The sequence below is a fragment of the Acipenser ruthenus genome, chromosome 23 (assembly GCF_902713425.1).
Source record: "Acipenser ruthenus chromosome 23, fAciRut3.2 maternal haplotype, whole genome shotgun sequence".
Classification (NCBI taxonomy): domain Eukaryota; kingdom Metazoa; phylum Chordata; class Actinopteri; order Acipenseriformes; family Acipenseridae; genus Acipenser; species Acipenser ruthenus.
In genome coordinates, this window is record NC_081211.1 from 29,493,588 (window position 1) to 29,516,244 (window position 22,657).

At 45.7% G+C, this 22,657-nt stretch overlaps 3 protein-coding genes across 6 annotated transcripts; 2 read left to right on the forward strand and 1 right to left on the reverse strand.

Moving 5' to 3' along the window:
• The first annotated feature begins 1,098 nt into the window (after positions 1–1,098).
• On the forward strand, positions 1,099–12,917 carry LOC117431677 (protein Spindly-B-like). 4 transcript variants are annotated; one of them, XM_058997210.1, is made up of 13 exons: positions 1,099–1,218; positions 4,448–4,623; positions 4,702–4,878; positions 5,302–5,496; positions 5,907–6,056; positions 6,428–6,526; positions 6,669–6,779; positions 8,445–8,585; positions 8,879–8,982; positions 9,205–9,392; positions 9,762–9,990; positions 11,217–11,313; positions 12,418–12,584. In XM_058997210.1, exons 2-13 carry the CDS (start codon positions 4,456–4,458, stop codon positions 12,436–12,438), a joined length of 1,680 nt encoding a protein of 559 aa, XP_058853193.1. In that variant the 5' UTR covers positions 1,099–1,218; positions 4,448–4,455; the 3' UTR covers positions 12,439–12,584. The 4 variants fall into 4 exon arrangements, with proteins under 4 accessions (XP_058853193.1, XP_058853191.1, XP_058853192.1 ...); XM_058997208.1 differs by lacking the exon at positions 11,217–11,313 and having other exon boundaries at positions 12,418–12,917; XM_058997209.1 differs by having other exon boundaries at positions 11,217–12,560.
• Positions 12,918–14,032: 1,115 nt separating this feature from the next.
• On the forward strand, positions 14,033–19,015 carry LOC117431679 (nucleotide exchange factor SIL1-like). The gene is made up of 10 exons (XM_058997211.1): positions 14,033–14,447; positions 15,088–15,184; positions 15,539–15,665; positions 15,771–15,873; positions 16,122–16,227; positions 16,388–16,579; positions 16,692–16,813; positions 17,185–17,281; positions 17,592–17,756; positions 18,040–19,015. Exons 2-10 carry the CDS (start codon positions 15,095–15,097, stop codon positions 18,400–18,402), a joined length of 1,365 nt encoding a protein of 454 aa, XP_058853194.1. The 5' UTR covers positions 14,033–14,447; positions 15,088–15,094; the 3' UTR covers positions 18,403–19,015.
• A 437-nt stretch (positions 19,016–19,452) lies between these two features.
• On the reverse strand, positions 19,453–21,732 carry LOC117973653 (serine protease inhibitor Kazal-type 1-like). Its single transcript, XM_058997212.1, has 4 exons — positions 21,580–21,732; positions 21,010–21,050; positions 20,193–20,302; positions 19,453–19,591 (listed from the first exon to the last, which is right to left on the reverse strand). Exons 1-4 carry the CDS (start codon positions 21,626–21,628, stop codon positions 19,540–19,542), a joined length of 252 nt encoding a protein of 83 aa, XP_058853195.1. The 5' UTR covers positions 21,629–21,732; the 3' UTR covers positions 19,453–19,539.
• Positions 21,733–22,657: the final 925 nt, after the last annotated feature.

Below are 22,657 nucleotides of genomic sequence, written 5' to 3' on the forward strand. Positions count from 1 at the left end.
TGTACAAAATTGACATATGAATCAGTTTAACATAGCATGTACAAAATGGATAACTGAAGTGGCTTCTTCTACTAAAACAATGCGTACAGAAGTGAAGAACACTGGTTACATTGGGTTCATTTCGTACTGGTTGTTTTGTTATTGGTCAGCTCCGCTTATTGTCACAATATGTGCCCAAGTCACTTTGAAGTTATATTAAGCGGGGTTGACTGTATATAACTCTTTGAAACAAGCAATATGAGAAAACGGATAAACAAGACGAACCTTTTTTTATATATAATACTTTTAAAACAAACCACTTGATTCTCGATTTTTTATTTATCTTTTAAGATTATAAAGTGAAAAAAAGCGAGTCAATTTCATTTTTTTAAACGGAAAACACGATTGAACAGAATCTCAGGGTTATTAATAATTGTCTTACAGTAAAATATTTTGCTGTTGTGGGACATTGTCCAACATTATGATTGTCCACAGTATGTTCTACATAGAATAAAAGCGAAGGCTCAAATTATCTGTTAAAACCCAAAGATTAAAATTAAGTTCAACTTACCTGGGTATGTTGGTACCGATAAGTTATACTAACCTAAAAATACTTTTTTTTTAAGATTAATTAATGAAGCGACTTCACTGTCTTCAGCTCTGTTTCTGAATCTCTGAGGTAACGAACACTGTGGAGCTCGAGCCGGGTTGAAGCCGGGCGCCTCTGCACGAGAAGAGCTAGCTCGCGGATGGAAACACACCGGCCGCATTTTTCTGTGCGCGCTCATCATTAACGAACATTATAAATCGCTGTCTCTCTGAGACAATATGCAGATCTAAGTGTCCCATTGCAGAAACACCGCAAAGTCTAATAAAGCACAGTGAAAGCATGACAATTGCATTGTAAAATCCGAGCTGGTATGGTAAAACATATTAAGTAACATGGCAGACCATGGTAACCGCATAGTTATATTATAATGGGGAAGGTCATGGTGGAGAAACTGCAACGTCTAAATCATTCCTAAGTTAAAAAAAAAAAAAAAAAAAACGTTTTACCAAAGTTTACATTGAAACGAAAAAAAGACTACAACTCCCATCATGCGCCACTGCGATGTTCTTTCAGAAAGTGCCGGAGCCTTCGTTCTCGCGAGACGCGTTACCTGGCTGGAGCTGAATTTAAACTCTCGAGGAGACAAACGGTCCGATAGAGAAGCAGGCGGAGGCTGAAAGAATTCAGAGGTAAAGTTGAAATGTTGTTTAATTTAACCCATGTGATGACTAGCCCGTGTGTCAGAACCCTGTTTGTTAGTTTGTCTTTCTTATTTAACAATAAACCGCCTTGCTTTGAGAGGTTATATATGTATATATCTCTTAGGGTAGCTCACGTCTTTCTAGATATATGGGGTAGGGATGAGACAGCTCTGTGTCAAGGGTCTAGACTGGAGACCACACTAAAAGTGTGGAGCTAAATATACCGTTTTAGAAACAGATTTATTTCCACTCAGTACATTTATACAGTCAGGCTGAAACCGCTTATACATGTATATTTCCTTTCCAGTATAGTGATTTGTTTTGTGCGTGTTTGTGTTATAATATTATAAACGTTTCTTCGTTTAAATTGCAGTATCCTATGAATGAAGAGTGGTTGCAAAATATGTGTGCATAGTATTAATTCTTGTGAAGAGTCTCAATGGGCATGCAGAAGTGCTCCGTGCGAAACAAACACCCTGTGCTTGGTATTGCCGGCACATTGCTGAAGCATCATTCAGTTTACTCTACTGTATACAGTAGGTCTTGGTACTCGTTTTAGTTTAATGTCTCTTGTCGTGGACAACATTATTGGATAAAACGTATTCTAAATTATATTTCTAGCAGTCAGAAGTGAACAGACGAGACGGGTGTAAAGGCACAGTACTGTATTTACATCTGATTTCAATAACTAGCGGGTTTTTTGGCCTAATGTTAATGATCTTTTACTTAAGATTTCATGGCTGATAATGACACGACAAGGCTGCAACAGCGGGATAGTCTGTAATATAGACCACGTCCAGCGTTAAACCGCTCATCAATATTCCGAACACGCTGGTACTGTTTTGTTACTGGGCTGACAACACACACACACACAGACAGACATTACCAATCTTCTGTTCAAACACTCTTTATTCTTGATGAGACTGAAAAGGTAGGAGGGCAGTTTTAAGAAATAACATTGTACAGGTTGTCATTATACTATATAAGTCCTTTTTGGCAGTGATACAAATTGTAAACTATGCCTACTTTTTTTTTTTTTTTTTTTTTTTTTAAAGAAAATAATAGAAATTAAGTGATGTTGACTTGAAGTCTTTTGCAAAAAACAAACCAACATAAAAGGATGTGAATCCCATGTCTGTAAGTGTGTGAACACTGGTCTCTCTCCACATGTGTTTTGAGTGCCTGAGACCACAAAGCCAGTATTCTTTAAACCCCTCACTAGGCCCTGGATTCACTTGGTAGTTAAGTGTTCCCCTCCGCCTCCAGCTCTCCCAGAAGCTCCTGGAAGGCGCAGTGTGTTTGAAAGGGGCTCCCCTGGGCTCCTGTTGCCTAGGAGAGCACTGCATTGCTGTGCAGCCTTTCAGGGCTGTTCTCTGTGCCAGACCGCACATTCCCAAGCCTCCCTCACTCTCCATTCCCATGCTTCTGTATTAGGATGCCCCCTTGAACACCACGGCTTGTTTAGGGCTGTGCTTGAGGCTGAATCATCATTTAGGCATGATTGCAGATCTGCAGAATGGCTGACATGCTTAGCAGCTCTGTACAGTGCAGTTCACTCTGGGTCGTGGGACGGCGTGTTGGTAACATTTAACACATTTCATTTTGTACCCTCTATTGAAAGTTGATGCAATGAAGTCTTCCATATTGGATCTTTGTGTTCATAAGGCAGTTAGGGGAAGCACTGAAGCGACCTCAGGAACTGGTAGTCGACTAATCGCATGCTTCAGTTACCAACGCAGTGATGTTTCTGTGTGTTTAAAGTGTACACGAGCAGTGAACTGGCAGTGTCAGTATTTGAATTATATTCAGCTCTTTGAGTTAACTGAGAAGCGTGCTGTTTCAAATGGAATCCATCACATACAAATACATTTTAAATATGAATAAATATTACAAGCAAGTTTTAAAATGTATTGACAAACAGAGAAGTGTTACAAAACTGTGCGTACACTAATACAGCAGCAGACATGAAATTCAACATTTCCTCGTATATTGTTTTAAAGTGATGACAAGTGGATTATTTTGACCTTGACTGTTGGACTGATTCAAGCTGTAAAGCCTCTTGTTTGCTGAAAAGGCTGCTAGTTGTTTAGGGTTCTGTGCCCTTCATTATGCAGTACTGTTGGGCACATTCTAGATCTATAAAAGGTTGTGTTTCATTGTTAAAACCAGTGTGACAATCTTTCCTGATGCCTGTGTAACCCTTTGGCCTGCCCCAGTACAGTAGTAACTGCTGGCCAGTCTGCAGTGTGTCTGTACAGTGTTTTACACTGCACTTCATTTTCTGAGCAGCTGCCCATATAGTGAATGATATAATTAGACAGATGGCCAGTGCGCGCTATTTCAGGACTGTAACGGTCTTAACGGGTAATGGAAGAGATGTAATCCCACTCCCTGAATTAATTAAACCATGCATTCAGGACCAGCAAAGCCAGCTTGTGCTCCAGTTTGAGCTCCTTTCATCCCGCTGTGTGCTCGAGGGAAAGCTGAAGCAAAGTGTAACGCCTTTGTGATAACCGCCAGTAGTTTGGTTTGCATTTGTGCTTTTCAAATGACAAACACATTCTCAAGAAAGGAGAGAAACTCTTCTGTACTGTAGAATGTGAAGTTATTTATTTAAATCATGTATCTCTTTTCGATACAAGGCATTTAGAAATTCTTATATTGTCGAATACCACCGTGGTCTTTTTTTCAACTAAGCAGTGTTTGTGTGACTATTCCTATTGTTTTGTCCCAGCACTTTGAATATTCATTTTCACTAGTCAGCAGCACTCAAGGACAGGACTGTTCTTTACTGTGTTACTGCTACAAGGGTTTCTGAAGTACTGCCTTGCCTTGCCCAGCAACCTTATCCATCATTAAAAAGGCTAGCAGCTGCACTGTTTTCAGTGAGTTTGCAAACACATAGCTTTAAGATCATATTGCAATGTTACTTTTTTACAAATAGTAGAATTGTGCAGTGGGGGGTGTAATCTATTTAGGCTAAAGGTTGTATGGAATTGATGCATTTTTAATACAGTGTTTCACTGTATTATTGTATTTTTGTATTTGTTGCAGAGCTTCAGTATGTCCGGTGCTTGGGTTGGAGCACCGTGTTTCGGATCATGTATTCACATTTTATTTGGACTGAATCTGTGGACATTAACCTCGCAGTGCACTGTTCTTCTACTCTGCTGTAAAAACGTTGCTGCTTCTGCCTGACTTGCTGTTTGTTTTTCAGGTGCAGGTATGTCGACGGCAGAGGTCTCGGAGACCCAGCGGCTTCGCTTCAAGCTGAAGGAGGCGGAGGAAGCCCTGGAGAAGGCTGCCCAGTACGGGCTGCAGCTGCTGGAGAGCCAGCATGAGCTGCAGAACCAGCTGGAGGAGCAGCGCGCTGAGATGACCAACACCATCGAGGTGAGGGGCAGCATCAGACACTGGAAGAGCAGTGCACTGCATTAAGCTAGGTGCCTTGAACAAGTGTGTTTTTTGTAGGCCCTGGAGCAGGAGAAGTACTCCCTGCAGAGAGAGGTGGAGCTGAAGGTCCGGATGCTGGAGAGCATGGGCTCTGAGTGCGACACCATCAAACAGCAGCAGAAGCTTCTGTGGGAGCAGCAGGAGGCCATGCAAGAGAGGAACCACGCCTGGGAGATCAGTGACTTCAAGAATAAGGTGAAGGGTGAGGGGTGGGGTCTCGATTCTGAAACACACCCCCCCAGGCTGCTGAGCTGGGGGGGTTGCAGCTTATACTGTCCTGGTTAGGATCCTTAAGAGGAGCCTTGCAGTCAGTGTGAACATAAAAACAATCACACACACACACAACCCAATAGCAGTTTAGGTGTTTGTTTATTCCCATTGACAGCCACAAACAAAATCCCTAACCTGCTTTCCTGATGTTTGTCCAAACCTATAGAGAAGTCTAAATGCAGTGTAATTGATTAGAAGACGGTATGGTGGTGGTGGCTAAAATATTTAAAAAACAATTACCATACTGTCAATTGGTGCAAGCTAGCCACAAGCCTGGTGATTTTTAAGCATGTTTTTGCCATTAACAAGCTGAAACTAACGAGGCTGCGACTTCCTTCCTGCTTCCAGCTGGAGAAGATGAAGGCTGAGCTGGACGAGGCCCGGCTGAGCGACAGGCAGCTGAGACACAAGCTGGAGCTGCAGAGCGAGATGCTGAGCAGCAAGAGCGAGGAGCTGCGCGCGCTGTCGGAGCGCGCACATGAGACCATGTCCTCCGAGGTGCTGGGGCTGCAGATCGACAAGACAGAGCTGGAGGCGGCCAGGGTGAGGGCATGGGTTTGTGTGCCAGTGTCCAGACTGGGGGGGGGACCAGACCGAGGTATCACTACTAGAATGGGTAATGGGGCCACTGGTTTAAAGGATAGAGCTCTCTTTTTTTTTTTTCTTATGAAAGCTGCATTGTTGGGGCAGGTAGACAGTATGTAATACTCACAGGTAAAGATGTGGAGGCTTTGGCCCATTATTGTACAACCTGTTTTGAGCATGGGCTTCCTGATTTTTAAATGCTCATTTGAAAGCAGTTCATTTTAATTGCGGGCTCAAATGCGCTCTGTTCTCAAGAGAAACCCACCTGAGCATGGCAAAGCTGGGCAGTGGGGACGTGGTGCTGAAGCACTGCAGGGTAGAGTCCAGGACCTGTGTTGTAAGGCTGTCTGTCTGTCTCCTGGTTCTAGGATCTGCTGGAGCATGAAATCAATGAGATGAAATACCGGCAGCAGCAGCTGGAGCTGACCAACACGAACCTGCAGCGGCAAGTGGAGCGGCTGAGTGAGGAGAAGGAGGAGAGGGAGAGGGAAGCCGTCTCCTACTTCAATTCCCTGGAGGTGCCGTACCTGCTCCTGTATCCAGGGTGTAGAGTCCCGGGCCAGTCTGCTTGCAGGCTCACTGGATAGAAGCGATGCAGAAGGCTGTATTGCAGGAACTCTCTCAATGTTGCCCACATGGTTTGGGTTGGCTAATTTTATCTACTGGCTTTTGCAACAAAAACCCCAGTAGGTAAAATTGACATTTTGTGTTCTGTTAATTCCAGTGTGAACAGTCTAATCATGTATGCGTTTTATTTGTAGTTAAGAAACCAAACCAAAGCTCTTGTGTGTTAGTTGCGCTGGCTCATTGGCAGATGATAATGGTGGATGTGGTATTAAAACACTGTTACTGATGTATAAGGGAGACCTTTGTGTTCCACTCCATGCAGAAAACTCGAGAAGCCTGCCAGGATCTCCAGATTCAACTAGACCATGCTCTGCAGCAGGGCCAGGACCCAAACAGCAAGGGCAACTCTCTCTTCTCTGAGGTACACCAGCGCTCTTCTGAACTCCTCACAGCCTCGGGGATTGTCATATGGAAACCCCTAGAAAATGTAGCTCACATGTTGCTGTTAACAGAATGTGATGAGAGGTGATGTGTGTCTGACCCAGGGTTGTGCTGTCTTGCAGGTGGAAGATCGCCGCGCAGAGATGGAGAGGCATTTGATCAGCATGAAGGTGCAGTACCAGTCCCTTCAGAAACAGCATGCCTTCTCCAGACAGCAGCTGCACAGAATGAAGGTACAGATCTCTGCTTCTAATCTAACCTCTCTGGATTAATGCGAGTGCCTGAGATTAACTGTAGCGGCTAGACACTTAGTAGGGGATCATTTGCCAGCCTGGTGAGGAGAATTAGATGAGACATGTTGCCTGACACTTACAAATCTTGTATTTGTACTGCTGGGCATGCAAATATTTCTACACGATACCTGAGACCTCTTTGTGGTGTCCCTGTTGTCTTCTATGGCATCTATTGGAGCACATTTTAAAGCATTTATCACTGCTGTGTTTTATCAGTGGCTTGTTTTGCAGAGACCCTTTTGAATTTGTACCTAATTTGCTGTTCAGTATTAATTAATAATCCTGAGCCTTTTTAAATCCCAATTGAACTCTGACCCCATACCCTTTTCTTTCTTTTTTATTTTACCCCCTTTTGAATTCTATCAAGCTCAGGTACTCTCGGCTCATTCAACGCAAGGAGAGCAGCAAGGAGAGAGTATTAGTGGAGCGATCTTTAGCGTGCTTTCAACCTCTGGATCCTCGTTCAAGAGTCGTTACTAGGCGATTTGAATAACACATTTTATATACAAACTCCTGTTCTTGTTTAAATGTAAAGAACACTTGGGTTTTCACAAAAAAAAAAAAAAACTGTGTTAATTGTAATAGTATCTCCATATTGTTGCTGTGCAACAATGCTAAGACTTTGTCTAACTTATTAATTGTGTTTAATGGAGGTGTGTGTGTATACTTTTTTATATGGCAATGCAAACCTAGTGTTTGTAACATGTGATGGCAGTAACAGAGAGAAATGGGACAAATTAAAAAGCTGAATATGTTTGGATTGCATTAACTGGGCAATGCCCCCACACCTGTGTGCAGGAAAACTTCAGATTCATTCTGGTAAAGTTTCAGATCGGTGCATACTGGTACCATTCTTCATGCAGCCTGCAGTTTTGACCCAAGAAGGCGTGCTGCCTGGACTGTGCTGGCCATGTATATGTTATACTTATCAAATGGACTGCACTGTAGCGTTGGATATTCTTTTAAGCGTAATGCTGTGTCATTCTAATTTAATAAAGGGGCAATTGTGTTTGTGTGGAACGACAGATGTAATTGTTATTTCTGTCCCTTTTACGTGTATAAGATGTAAATCTCAATGAATTTTATTAAAAATCAAGTTTTAAAATAATAAATGAGAACCTTTAAATCCGAATGTCTGTCTTCTGGTCATTTGATTTTACGCAGTATATAAAATAAGCGTTCTAGTCCTGAGGTGTTTATTTACTCTCTCTCTCATTGCCATGAATAAATATATAAAAAAAGTTTGAGTTGCAATATAAAGAGAATAAATGGTGGACTGCATTTTCTTTGGCTAGCCTGCCAACACATCTAACATATCTTGTAAAATAAATTTCACAACACAACAAAAAGTTTTAAAAAGCAGTCTGTGTTCTTTACTTGAAGTTTAATACCTACACAAAGTTGACCTTTTAAAGGGTGCAGCTAAATATATGAGAAGCAGGAATTGTGGTTCCAATCCATTCTTGTACTGGGATGAAAGCTTGATTAAGCCTCAGCTTTGGGTTTCTCTGTACTGAAATGTGAAAGCGTTGTTTCCCGGAGGTCTGTGTTGGACTCCAGCAATGCTCGTCCGTTCCAGGTTAACCCGTCTCCCTGCTCTTGCAGATCCAGATCGCCACCCTGCTGCAGCTGAAGGGCTGCCAGGCTGACCCAGAGCAGCTGGAGCGGCTGCAGGCCATGCTGGGGCAGAAGAATAACGAGATTGAGGTCCTGATGATTAAACTGCGGCAGCTGGAGAAGCTGGAGGTGAGTGCCCCCTGTCACCAGCAACACAAACTGCACCGTGTTTTTTACTGGGTTTGTTTTGTCCGTCAAATCACAAACAAAAAGCAGATCTCTACAGACTTTACTGTGCAGCAACAAGCTGCCCGGAAAATTGTGTGTGCCCATAGTTTTACTGTGCATTTGTCATAGTTTACCGTTGAACTGCCATCTTTAAAAATATGCTTTACCGTACCTTACAATGTGAAGCCTTCACTATGCTTTATTACACTTTGCAATAATTTTAAGGGAAGGGTAATTATTTATTTTTTTTACAGGTGACCCACAAGGCTGAGCTGAGCTGTGCTTCAGCAGGAGAGCAAGTTTATGGTGATGGGACCTACTACACAGACCTGCTGAAAATGCAGCTTACTGCTTCCAAGTGAGCCTCTTATTTACTTATCATCATCATCATCATCATTCTTCTTTTCAATATGAGAGCTGTTCATTTCATTACTCCGAAGCAGCATGAAATAAAGAAAAGCAGAACCAATTTAGAACATTTGAGCTTGGTTATAAAGTTACCTGTTAATATTAACCTGCAGCTGCTATTGTATTGTTAAACGCTGTGTGTGTGATCTGTGTCTGGGTGTGTGATCTGCAGGCAGGAGTCAGACCGGCTGGGTGATGAGCTGTCCCTCCAGAGGATGAAGGCTCTGGCGGAGAGTCAGAGGGTGCTGGAGGTGGAGAGGAAGCTCTTCGGCAGCGAGAGGGCTCTCAAGCTGTGCCAGGGAGAGAACATGAAACTGCGGGTCAGACTGGATGAGCTCAGGATGAAGTACGAGCCCGATGGTAAAGCAGTGCTGCCTCTTTATAAAAGTAATGGTGTCACGGATCAGTAAATTGTTTCACGTACAATGAGGTGTAAATGGCAACATGTATCTGAGTGTTTGTGAGTCGGGCACCAGTTAAGATTGATTTGAGCATAGTAAAGCATCATGTATTTCCCTGTAATAAATTTGCAGTCACTGATGCCACCTAGTGGTTAAAACAGTTCATAACTTCCAACTAACATTAATTAAATCTGAAGGAAACAAGACACAGGTTTGTAAATACTTCTAGTAATAGGCCTCCTTCTTAGACTTATGAAAGTGTATAGCGTCTTAAAAAAACAAGTTACAAAGCAAGTTTGCTCTTGTTGTTTCTTGTGTTTCGTTGCAGCGGTGAATAAGGATCGCGTTCAGAAGCGCAGGCGTGAGAAGCTGCCAGTTGACATGCCTGCAGACGAGCCGACAGAGAAGGGGCCTGGAAAACATCAGCCTGCTGTGAACGGGGAGGCGGGACAGACAGAGCCCAGCGCCACCCTGCTGCAGGAGGTGCCAGCGCCCGAGCCAGCCAGCCAGCTGCCCCGCGAAACCAAGCGCGTGCGCATCTCTGAGGAGCCCCCCAGGTCAGTGCCCTCCAGCCGACCCCTCTCTCTCCTCCATCGCTGCATGAACTACACCCTCTGTTTCTTCTTTCTCTTCCTGGGCTTCGTGCGCACGCTCCTGCCTCGCATCGGCCTGCCACGGCTCACTCTGCCTTTCAAAAAAGCCGTCAGCAGGAAGGACTCTCGCTAGCCCCTGGAACATTGTCTCTGTGTAAAGAACACCAGAGGGGCTGGGGAAAGGGGGTAGAGATAGATTTATATATACAGTAGATTTCTCTCTAGACGTTCGTTTGTATTAACACTTTTTAAAGTGGTTGTAGCTATGCTCATTATTTCATGCATCGTACCTGCTGTGCACGCTCTCATTCTATCTATCACTATAGATGTTTTAAAAGAAACTCTTGTTGAAGAGAAATATATTTATTTTAATTTTAAAACTTTCATTTTAAAGTTTGCTAGCCCTTCAAGGCAGCACTTCCTTGGTCAGTGAAATTGCCCCCATCCCTTCAGTGCCTTCTTTCCTGTCTAACCAACCAGCTGCTTCCCCTGTTGACTGACAAGCTTTGCAGCCAGTAACACGCTTTGATCCCAGAGACACTTGTGAGGTGGAAGGGCCGAGGGAATTGAAGCAGTAAGGCAAAGAAGCGGAGAGCTGTCTTTATTCTAGTGGTGTAGCAGGTATGATGTTTCGCAATGAAACCCCAGCACGCGTTCGCTCTACATGCGTTTCTTTCACAACTGCACATGTGAGACCTGTCTGGAATGGAGGTGCACATCGGGGGAAGCTGCATGCAATTATTTTTCAGCTACAATCACTTTGACAGGAATTGTGTAAAATATGACTTTGGTATCATGAAGTTGGCACTTTGCAATAATATATTGAATACAAAAGGGTCACGCAGTGCCACTGGCTTGTGTATTGTTAGTAATACATTGTGCAGGTTATTCTACACAGAGTCATGTGTGTACATCACAGGGCTGTGCTGCACTCAATAAGATTCACGGTTCCTACAATCCTGTAGCGTTCCAGGCACATTCATTACAGCCTGTGATCGCTGATTGTTAATAACTGGATAGTAGCAGCAATTCTGATATTGTGCTTTTTAAAGCTTTTTATATTTGTTACATTGAACAAGAAATCCGTTTTTAACACTGCTTGCTTGTGCTTTGCCTCTTATGGGTGTGAACTACAACAATTGAGGAGATCTGTTTGTGTTTTGTTTTTGTAAATGACAATCTCTTCTCAGGTGTCCTGCAGCACACACCACAGCAACGGCTGCTTTTGAGAGAGCGTTACATAGGTCTAATGATCTGGTCTCGCTGCCCTGGAAACTCTGTGGAAAGGTTAAGCCGTGCCGCCTTCAGAGAGAATAAAATCTATGCATGTACTTGGGGTGGCCTGCACCAGTTAAGCCACTGGTGATCTGGTAGTGGTTTGAAAGGGCTGAATTAGGAAGTGATGTAATGAGGGACAAGGAATAGGGGCACAAATGTGCATCTTCATGTCACTGTGCAGCAGGGTGGAATACAAGGCTGTGGCTGTGTGGGAGTGCGGAGGGTGTGTACTAGAGATGGTGAGAGGTATTGTGTGAGACGGAGCGAGGGGGTCGGGCACCGTAGGGAAGGATAGCAGAGAGAGAAGCTGAGAAGAGAACGGAGTACAGCGCTCCCTCGACATTTCACCGTCCCGTATCAAACTCTACATTTCCCTGTAAAAGAGTCCTTCACTAATTCACTAGCACAAAGGGACGTGGATATATAGGAGACATTCAGAACTGAATCACGTTATTCATAATGGGGATCTGCTTCATCCCAGTTTTAAAGCTTGAGGTGGTTCTGTGGCACAAGGGGGTCAGTTGATTTGCCCATGGGCACACACAGCAGGTCACCTCCAGATAGCACACTGCACTGGCCAGCGCACAGCCGTTATTCACATGTCTTTGTTCACACTGTCTTTCCTGTTCTTCTTGCACTCTGTAGTAATGCACTGTCTGCGTGCCATTGTGACTTTTGCATGTTGCTCTTTAATGTGTGGCTTTACTCGGGATCACGTTTCACTGCACGACCCGTCTGGCTGTTTTAATAATAATACTGTGCTGTCGATACATGTTATGCTGGCTTTCATTTCTGTAATCTCTTTCTATTTTAGTTTTGGTTTTATTGTTTTTTGTTCATTGATCTTTTTATTAAATGTTTGTGTGGAAAAGATTTTACTAGTTATTTAATGCATTAAAATAAATGTTAGATTGTATTCGGGGTCATTTGCAGCCAATATTTTACTGCATGTGTGTGTGTCTGTGTGTGCCCGTGTGTGTCTGTGCGTGCGTGCGTGCGTGTGTGTGTAGACCCTAGAACATGTCATTCTCCAAGTGCTGACCGAACACTAGGTGTTTCACTGTTGTTGCCGGCTCTGTAAAGCTGAATCTGGATTGGGTGGTTTGCCTGTAGGTCTGTGCCAGTGGATGTTAAAATCAAGATGGAGGAGGAGGAGGAGGTTGAGATAGGAGCCGAGAACAGCAGGGCAGAGAGGAAGAGCAGGCAGAGGGCTCACCCCGTCATCCACGTATCCTCTAAGCCCACCTCTGAGAACCAGTGCGCCCAGCAGTAGGGAGTCTGTCTCTGCTTGTGCTGTAGTGCTGGGTGGGACCAGGTCATCAGGCCATGTGCAGCTGCTGAGGGGCCCTTAGCATTGTGCGCTTGCACAGACCCTGTTGCCTTCTTAAGCCAATTTCTAGGACTAAGCGTGAGATTCTGGCACCATAAATAAGAGTGGACTGGTTTTAGGAGTCTTTATAATAAGGTAAAAATGGGTGCAATATTATTTTAGACAGATGCAAGTACTACTACACCCATATACTCTGTTTGATGTAGATGTTTGTTTTAACTGTTCTTGTGCTTGTGTACTTGTTTACGTCTGTATTTATTCATCAATAAATTGTTGTTAATAAGGCGTGTGTCCACTTCTTTATCTTGTGTGCTTGCTTTGATGCTGTATAATAGATTATGTTTGGGACAATGTCCACTTTTTTATTGAGATGATGTGGGCCAGTCTGTGCTGGGATCACAATATTTGAGTGATTTGTAAAAGACACGATGAAAAGGGAGCAAACACTGAACTGAAAAGGGGGTGCTTTACCAGCGTTTGATATTATTACTACTGTGAGAAGTTAAAAGGTACCTGTCTGTTCTCATGACACAGGACATGCATCCCTGTCAGGGCTGGAAATCCAGGCAGATGAAAAACGTCATGACCCTGAGATAGACAGATAGATACAGTGTATATAGATATGTGTGTATCTCCACGGTGTGTACAGAAGAGTATAAGCACGATTATCCAGTTTCAGATTACACACACTCTCTCTCTCACAGACACACAGTGGGGGGAGATAGCAGTACTGTATTACACAGGGTCTAAAACCCTTTGTATTTTCAGTGTAGCCCAATAGTACAGGACAACACTGCAGCAGCTTGCGAGTTTCAGAAACAGGTGGAGTAGATTGAAACGTGCTGAGCATCACGCTTCTGGTGTAAGTCTAAACGGGATTGCACAGCCCCGGGTTTCGCTGGGTTGCATCAGCTGAATTGCATTACTAACCCGAGTCGGGTCGTTCCACATCTAAAGAGGGAGTCGGTGTCGTGCCAAAGTAGCGAACGATTGCGACCCGTTCCTGTTTTTCATTTCATGTAACTAAGCGACGATGCAAAAATAACTGAACAATGTTCATTTCTTCGGCTTGATGTATTCCTGTATTGTATCATTTACGCCGAGGTGCAATAAGCACAAGTTAAAACATAGACGCTTCTCTTCAGAAAGTGAATTCCGGGTTCCTTTAGCGTTTGTTTCACTCTAAGATATGTATACGTTTTTTAATAGCATCTTGGTGAGGTTTTTTTTTAATAAAAGGAAATTAGGTTTTTGTTTAGAAATTCATTTTTATGAATGCCGTATCCAAAAATCAAAATAATTTAAAATGAAATGTCTTTGTATAAACACGCTGCTGGCATGCAGGAATTAGCTTTTGTATTGGATTTCTGTCTCCGTTACGAAACACATTCTATTATGACGTGAGGAGGCAGAGGACAGGAAGCCGGTGAACCAATCACATGGCTTTCTGGAAAAAGGGGCTCCGGTCTAAAAGCTTTGCAGAGACCCAAACAGGTGGGGCTCCTTTTACACGATCCCAGCGCGGATTGGTCCACATCATCTCAAAGACGTAAGGGGGAGCAGCCAGGAGTTACGTGGCGTGTGTGTAACTGACTTTTGTTGTGTGTTACCTGGTATAAATATCTTAAGGAGTCGTTATTATTACAGTGGAAATTGATGTGAAAAGTTACATGTACAGTTTTCTGCAAGGGGAGACAAACAGAATCGTATCGCGTTCAGAAACCAGAATTCCAGGCTGTCGGACCTCTCGGCTCATCAGAAAATAGCAGTGTGTTTGACCGGTGCTGACAGACGTACTCTGCTTTTAACCAAGGTAAAAACCCGATATAAAGTACATTGTTATAGTGAATATGTGACTACAATCCTTTCAATTATATTAAACGACACGGTTGTGCGGTTTATGAAATGCTGGCATGATGCCGCAGTGTAGGTAGCGAACGCACACGTGTTGCTATCAATACCAATCGAGACCGCACACGTGGAAAATGCTGTCTGTTGTAGTTACAGGTTTTCTTCTTGAGTGATGAGTTCTTTGCATTGAATTGTACAGATTCAGAGCTCATCTGGCGTGCTGTGTGTGATTGCGGTGCCGCTTTTCTTGGAAATGCTTGATCACACAAGGCACTGCTTGGTTGACAAGTCACTGTCATTTCTGTTACTAAATGATGAGGAAGATATTCATTCGTTTCTTGAGCCACTATACTGTATAGACGTCCCTCGCATCTGAACTCTAGAATGCACAGTGTCTATCCAGGGATGGGAATAAGACTCCTGTTGCATAGCCCTGTCATCCGTTCCAGGTTTTACTACCAGCTTGATTGGCCCCAGTGTAGAGGTAACAAGCTCAGGTGTGTCTTATTAAAACTCCTAGTGAAACCAGGACTGGATCAAACTGCTGTGCAATGGAAGATTCCACCCCTGCTATCAGTGTGTGCTGCCTGTTGTTGTTTCAGTGTGATCATGACTGTGAAGAGAAGGTTTCTGAAGAAGGTGCTCCTGGTCCTTTCTGTGCTGCTGTGTGTTCCACACTGTCTGTCTGGGACCGGTACAGTAAGTGTGGTGTTGTGTGTTTTTATATGTCGTATGCACATTTTGGGTGTAGGTCCAGGGATGGGAATAAGACTTGTATTGCATTGCACTTTCACCTATCACAGGTTTTACTACGAGCTTGATTAGCCCCAGTGTAGAGGTAACAAGCTCAGGTGGTCTTGTTAAACTCCTAGTGAAACCAGGACTGGATCAAACTGCTGTGCAATGGGAGTCTTATTTCCACCCCTGAGGTCAGTCTGATGAGATGAAAACAGTTCACAGATCTTTTAAGCCTGCATGTAACTTTGAGAATTTGCTCAAACAGTTTATTTCCAGTGTACCTGTTGATCACAGCCCCCCTCTCCCCTCTCCCAGGCGCGGTCCGCCCTCATGGTGGTGGAGGGCAGTGAGCCGGACGGAGAGGCCCAGGTGAGCGATGATGAGGACCCAGAGGACCTGGAGGTGTTCCAGCCCACCGACCAGTGGCAGGAGCTCAGGCCAGGTACACTGCTCTGGAATGTCCGGGCTGCTCTGGAATGTGCAGGCTGTGTGTTTGTAGGGCTCTAGCCCCGGCCGGCAGGCTGTTTAACTGCGCTGTGTTCCCCAGGCCAGGCTGTGCCGGCAGGATCCCACGTGCGCCTGGACCTCCAGACTGGGAAGAGGGAAGCCAAGCTGCAGGATAGCCCGGGGGAGGAGGAGGAGGGGGGCAGGTACGTCTGCAAGAAGCCAGGGGCCAGTTAGTACTGCTAGCAAGCTGTCTTCCTGTTTCAGATAGAACGATTTAGAGTGGAGTAGAAATCCACTCAGCAAGTCTATATGATTAAAGGTCAATGTGTTCTTTTATTTGTGGAAGTGAATTCGATTTGCAGATTGACCAGCATGAAGGAAAGGGTGTTTCTGAAGAGGCTTTAAGAGCTGAACAGTTCAAACATAAAGTGCTTCTCTGCTTTCATTGCAGGCAGGGCACGGTGAACACGGAGTCTCAGACCTTCACTGCTCAGGAGCTGAAGAAAGCTCTGAAACATTTTAAAGAAGCTGCCGTGGTGCCCACTGATGAGGAGAAGGTAAAGGGAGGGGTCATTGATTCGTGAGGCACACTGTCACAAGAACTAATGCTGACTGTACAGCAGCTGTGTCTCAAAACATTTGATCCAGTGTGAGTTTCAAGCCATGCATTTAAAGAGGGAGGAATGCACTAGTAGATGACTCTGTGTCTGTCTGCAGGAGGCAGCGGAGGCGCTGAGGGCTCAGTTCCGCCCCCTGGACGAGCTCAAGAGAGACATGGAGGTGCTCGGTATGATGATGGAGACGGACTTCCAGATCATGTCCCGCCTGCTACAGCAGTTCAACAGCTCTGCAGCCTCGCTGGAGGAGAGGGTCTCTGCACTGCGAGAGCTGGAGTACCTCGTACACCAGGTGAGCCTGTGCCGTCATTCCTTATTGAAATGCTCCATTCCTCTGTGCCGTCGTTCCTTATTGAAATGCTCCATTCCTGTTTAATTGACGACTGCCTTGTGTCCGCTGCCAGGTGGACAATGCCCAGGATTTCATCACCATTGGGGGTCTGCAGCTGGTCATCGGCACCCTGAACAGCTCGGAGGCAGTGCTGCAGGAACACGCTGCCTTGGTGCTGGGCTCTGCACTCTCCAGGTAACACACACTCCTGCCCCGCCAGGGCCACCCTCCATACAGCTCTTCCATTGGGTGCTTTTCATTCTCACCCTACAGGCTGAGAGATGGACATGAGTTTCTGCGCTGTTCATGTGTCCATGTGTCTCTCCTCTCCTGTCTGCTCTGCTCACGCTGTGCCCCTGTCTCTGTGTGTCTCCTCTCTGCTCACGCTGTGCCCCTGTCTCTGTGTGTGTCTCCTCTCTGCTCATGCTGTGCCCCTGTCTCTGTGTGTCTCCTCTCTGCTCACGCTGTGCCCCTGTCTCTGTGTGTGTCTCCTCTCTGCTCACGCTGTGCCCCTGTCTCTCTGTGTGTCTCCTCTCTGCTCACGCTGTGCTCCTGTTTTTGTGCAGTAACCCCGTGGTGCAGGTGGAGTCTGTGGAGGGGGGAGCTCTTCAGAAGCTGCTGCTGCTGCTGGCCACCGAGCAGCCCCTGCCTGTCAAAAAGAAGGTAAACACAGCACTGTGGCTCGGGCTTTACCGCTGTCATTAAATAATGAAGAGACTGAGACCTGCAAGGAGGGCAAGCTGGTTGGGCTCAGTTATACAGGGTGCAGGTAGAACATGAGGAAGAGTCAAGAGGAGCCCTGATCGGCACTGTTCATTAATATATATGTAAATATAAATAACATGCATTTATAAATGACAGGTAGAGAAGTCTCCATGTGCACCTGTTTCTGTGTAATCCTAACGTCACTTGCTCTGTGTGTGTGTGTGTTTCAGTCCCATTGTGACCTCACTGCTCTGTGTGTGTGTTTCAGGCTCTGTTCGCCATGGCCTCCCTGCTGCGTCACTTCCCCTTCGCTCAGCAGCGCTTCCTGAAGCTGGGTGGTCTGCAGGTGCTCGAGGCGCTGTTCCTCTCTTCAGGGGGGGCGTCCCTGCGTGTGCGAGCCGTCACCCTGCTCTACGACATGATCGTCGAGAAGGTGGGTGTGCAGGGGGGGGTGCTTCGTAGTAATGATGGAGAGGAGGATGATGAACGCGTGAGGGGAATGCTAAAGCTTGCTGAAGCTGATACTGTGATGTCACACTGCTACAAGCTGGCTATTGAAATACAGTAGATGCTGCTCCCTGCCTCTCCCTCTCTCCCCCCAGGAGTCCTGTCTCTCCCTGCCTCTCCCCCTCTCCCCCAGGAGCCCTGTCTCTTACTCCCTGCCTCTCCCCCAGGAGCCCTGTCTCTGACTCCCTGCCTCTCCCTCTCTCCCCCAGGAGCTGATCCTGCAGCATGGTCTTGACCCAGTCCCCGATGCCTCACACGAGGCCCGGCTCCGGCAGTACTCCCAGGTGTCTCTGCTGCCCCAGCTTGCAGAGCGAGGCTGGTGCGGTCTGGTCCCGGAGCTGCTGGCCTCTCCGGAGCACGACGTGCGTGAGAAGGCCCTGCGCGCGCTGCTCGCCATGATGCCACCCTGCCGGGAGCTGTACCGGGGGGACCGTGCGCTCGCCGGAGCCCTCAGCCTCCTGCAGGAGCAGTACCAGGGGCTGGCGGAGAGCGAGCGCGGCTTCGGAGACGAGGACGGCTACTTCGGGGAGCTGCTGGGCCTGGTGGACAGCATGCTGGGAAAGCTGCGGTGACCCCCAGCTGGAGAACCTGCCTCCACTAAACCACTGCCCTCGTCTCACTGCGTCGCTCCCCTACGGCTTCACAAACACAATGTGATAAATGTACTGTTGAGCATGCTTGCCGAAGTGGAGCTGTGTTTATTGCAGGGTTTGCAGTGAGGTGCTTTCACCTCCCTTCCTCGTGTCATTCTGATATATTGGGGTACACACATTTCCTTATGGATCACCGTGGCTGCAAGTGTTATCTTGCAAAAAAAAAAGAAAAAAGGGTTTTGTCATGATAGAAGTAATGTAAACCACATGTAAATGTAAGACTTGTATGTCTTGCTATTAACCTCATACAGCAGGGATTGAAATAGGTTAGTATGAAGCAGTCAGTGTGATAAACAGAAAGCAATTCTAGCAACCAGGACTGGAACACTGAAGTGAAATCGGCATGGAGACCATCAGACAAATATAAAAGGTGCCAGGCTGGGACTGCCTGTGGACTCAATGGACACCCTCAATACTATGAACTTTGCACCGTGCCAACATACTGTATCAAGGACTTGCCTTTGTGTGGAAAAAAGGAATTCATTTGTACAGCTGTGTGGAAGCTTTTGTAAGTAATAAAATGATGTATGGATGTTTTTGTGTTGTCTCTCATGTGGTCGCTGTGAGCGCCTGCCTCGCGAGGCTGATGGCAATGTAATTGATTGCATATTGAAATGTCCTGAATTCAAAGAGCTGGTGATTTCTCCAGTTGGCTTGACTATGTGTCGTCTTTGTGAAACACTGAGTGCCCTGAACTGCTATGCAATGTGCGTTCATGGTCTTTAATCAACTCCTGTGTGTTTATCTGTTCATTTCTTAAAGTAGAAAACCACCCTGCCAATCTTACAAGAACCAGGCACCTAATTCTTCTCATTAACAAGGATGTTCTCCTTTTGAAAGCTGGGAGGTTATGTACAGACGGAGGTGCAGTGAGGTGGTCTCAGATTAGTGGAGTCACGATCTGGTGAGCGTGTAATAGAATGACCAGCTGCAGAGCCTCGCTGACAATGAGAGACGAGCAGACGGAGCGAGGCATGCTGAATCGTTTATTGCGTCATCTCAGAAACGAGTGGACGGTTTTGATGAAGAGGCTGCGGGGCTCCTCAGACTCCAGGATCATTCCAGGCACTCCCCCTCGCTCCGGATCCGGATGTGCTCGTTCTTCATCCTGCAATATGAAGACAGAGCTGACGTGGGTAGAAAGCTACAAATGCCTTGTCTGGTGTTTGATACTTGTATTAAATCAACACTGGTGAAATCTGGAACCGTGTAATTGTGAGGGACAGATCACAGCTCAGCTTGGGTTAGACAGAGTGCTGTGTTACAGACAGGGCTGGGATCGGGCAGGGTGATGTCTTTGCATGCAGAGGACCCTGTGTCTGTCATTGAAGTGTGAAAAAGGGTTCTTCTTGCCACATTCTCGTTGCCTATCATTAATCTTGCCTGTCTGTCACCTCATGCACGTTTCAATCTAATAGGATGACGTCCCCTTCAGTCACCCGGGCTAGCAAACCACAGAGAGGAACGTTAGTGTTGCAGGGCAGCTGTTGAGACGGACACATTGAGGTGAATTGCATCATAAAGGTGGTGAGGTTTCAAGGTGACCAGCTGCATGCTGCCCCCAGGATCCCACGCTCCAGGTTAAAGATTACACTGGCTGCAGCCTCGGAGCCCCTCCTTGTCTCGTTTCAAGGTGACCAGCTGCATGCTGCCCCCAGGATCCCACGCTCCAGATTACACTGGCTGTAGCCTCGGAGGACGTGTCCTACCTGTTTTCCATGCACAGTACGCACTCGTTGGAGTAAGTCTGGCCATTGGTCCCGCACACCGGATTGTAGTCCCTGGGACACATAGCATCTAGGTACTGCGCACAGTTAGTCTGGAAGAGAGAGACAGGAGGAGCTGAAGTACAGTTCACAGCCATCTGAACAACAGGGCTGCAGAGCACCTCTGCCGTCGCCATACTGACAGTGTCACATTTTTAACAGCAGATTCCATGTATAATAATGCAGATCTGTGCTATGTCAAGGAGCTGAGAAAGTGAGTTTGTGATAAGTTATGACTGAGTGTGTGTGAGTTACGGGTGATAATAAAGTCCTAGTGTAATAGGATTTCTACAGTGTCATTCCAGGGGTGGATGTAACAATGCATCATTTATAAAGAAAAACAAAAAGACACAAACATTCACTTCATTTGCTTTGTGTGCTCTCTGCATGCAGTGTGTATAAATCATTACTGTGCGTCCCAGTGCATGCAGTGTGTATAAATCATTACTGTGCGTCCCAGTGCATGCAGTGTGTATAAATCATTACTGTGCGTCCCAGTGCATGCAGTGTGTATAAATCATTACTGTGCGTCCCAGTGCATGCAGTGTGTATAAATCATTACTGTGCGCTCCAGTGCATGCAGTGTGTATAAATCATTACTGTGCGCTCCAGTGCATGCAGTGTGTATAAATCATTACTGTGCGCCCCAGTGCATGCAGTGTGTATAAATCATTACTGTGCGCCCCAGTGCATGCAGTGTGTATAAATCATTACTGTGCGTCCCAGTGCATGCAGTGTGTATAAATCATTACTGTCTCACCTCCTTCGGTTGGCCAGAAGGTTGTTCAGCCAAACTGAATTCTGTAAGAAACAATAAAAAAAGAACATGAAACATTACTGTATGTCCAATAAATGGTGTATTGGTTATTGATGAAGCACCAGTAATGGAGCCCCCATCAATTGAATTGATCACTTGCTGAATAAGATCCGTGAGAACAGTGCCAGATCTGACATGGGCCTGCTTTCTGGCATCCAGTCGTTTTATCAACACTGACAGAACAGCAGAGCTTTACAACAATGAGGAAAACCACCCGAGAACACTTACAAACCAGGGATCTAGCCGTGCTACACATAATGTGAAACAACACACTGTGAATGTTCAAACACAAGCGACGAGTGCTGTTTGTTTTCAGTTTTGAAACCTGACTGTTTTCTTTTTTTCTCAATGAAAGAAAAATAAACCAAGTTCTGCCCAGACTGTACCAGCTGCGCAGCCTAGAACCCTGGGAGCAAAGTCGAGTTCTAGAACAGCTCAGGCACAGCTTAGTCATGTGGCTGCCCACCTGTCCAGCATCTCAGTGTTAATACCATTAGAAAGCAGCATGCTTACCAGAAAGGCAGAGCAGGGCCAGGGTCAGAAGAAGGCAAGTGGTCTTCATAGTAGTGAGTGATGTGTGGACTCTAGTATTTGTGTACCTGCGCAACTAACTAACTCTCTCTCTCTCTCTCTCTCTCTCTCTCTCTCTCTCTCTCTCTCTCTCTCTCTCTCTCTCTCAAATTCAAATTCAAATTGGCTTTATTGGCATGACAATAAAAATAATTGTGTTGCCAAAGCACATACATGGCATAACCAACTCAAATATACAGACAAAGAATTTTTCTTAATACTAACAGTATCCCTCCTCCCTCTATATTAATACAGTAAACAGAATCCCTCCCTTCCCCTCTATATCAAACAGTACCCCCTTCCCCCCTCTATATTAAACAGAATCCCCCTCCCTCCCTCTATTAAACAGAATCCCCCCTCCCTCAATTAAACAATACCCCCTCCCTCCCTCCCTCCCTCTTTCTATATTAAACAGAATCCCTCCCTCCCTCCCTCTCTCTTTTCCCTCTCTAGTGTGACGTGTTCACGGTCTGTCCCTCAGGCTATGACAGGTCTCCACGTATTGACCAGCCAGTCTGGCTGTGTGTTTGTCTTCCCCCAGCAGGATTGACAGCTTCTGGGTATCACACATTTTTGGGAATTCTGGGACTAAATCACAGAATTTGGGGAAGAAAATGTCCCTTATGTTTTTATATTTTTCACAGTGTGTCAGGAAGTGAATCTCTGTCTCGACCTCTCCTGTCTCACAGTGACCACAGTGCCTGTTCTCCCTGGCCAGCCAGGTTTGCCTCTGTCGGCCTTTTTCAATGGCCAGGTTGTGGTCACTGAGCCGGTATTTGGTCAGGATCTGCCTCTGCTTTGTGTTTCTGACAGTTACCAGGTATTCTGCCAGGGTGTAATTTCTATTTAGGGTTCGATAGCACTCTAGTTTGTTTTGTGTTTTAGTGTTTGTATCCCAATGGTCCAGATAGGAGTGTTTCAGGTGTTTTATAATTTGGTTGACACTAATTGGAATTGTTTTTGCAGTGCTGTCCTGAAGCTGACTGATGTCAGTGTTGCTCAGCTCAGTGAGCTTCAGGAC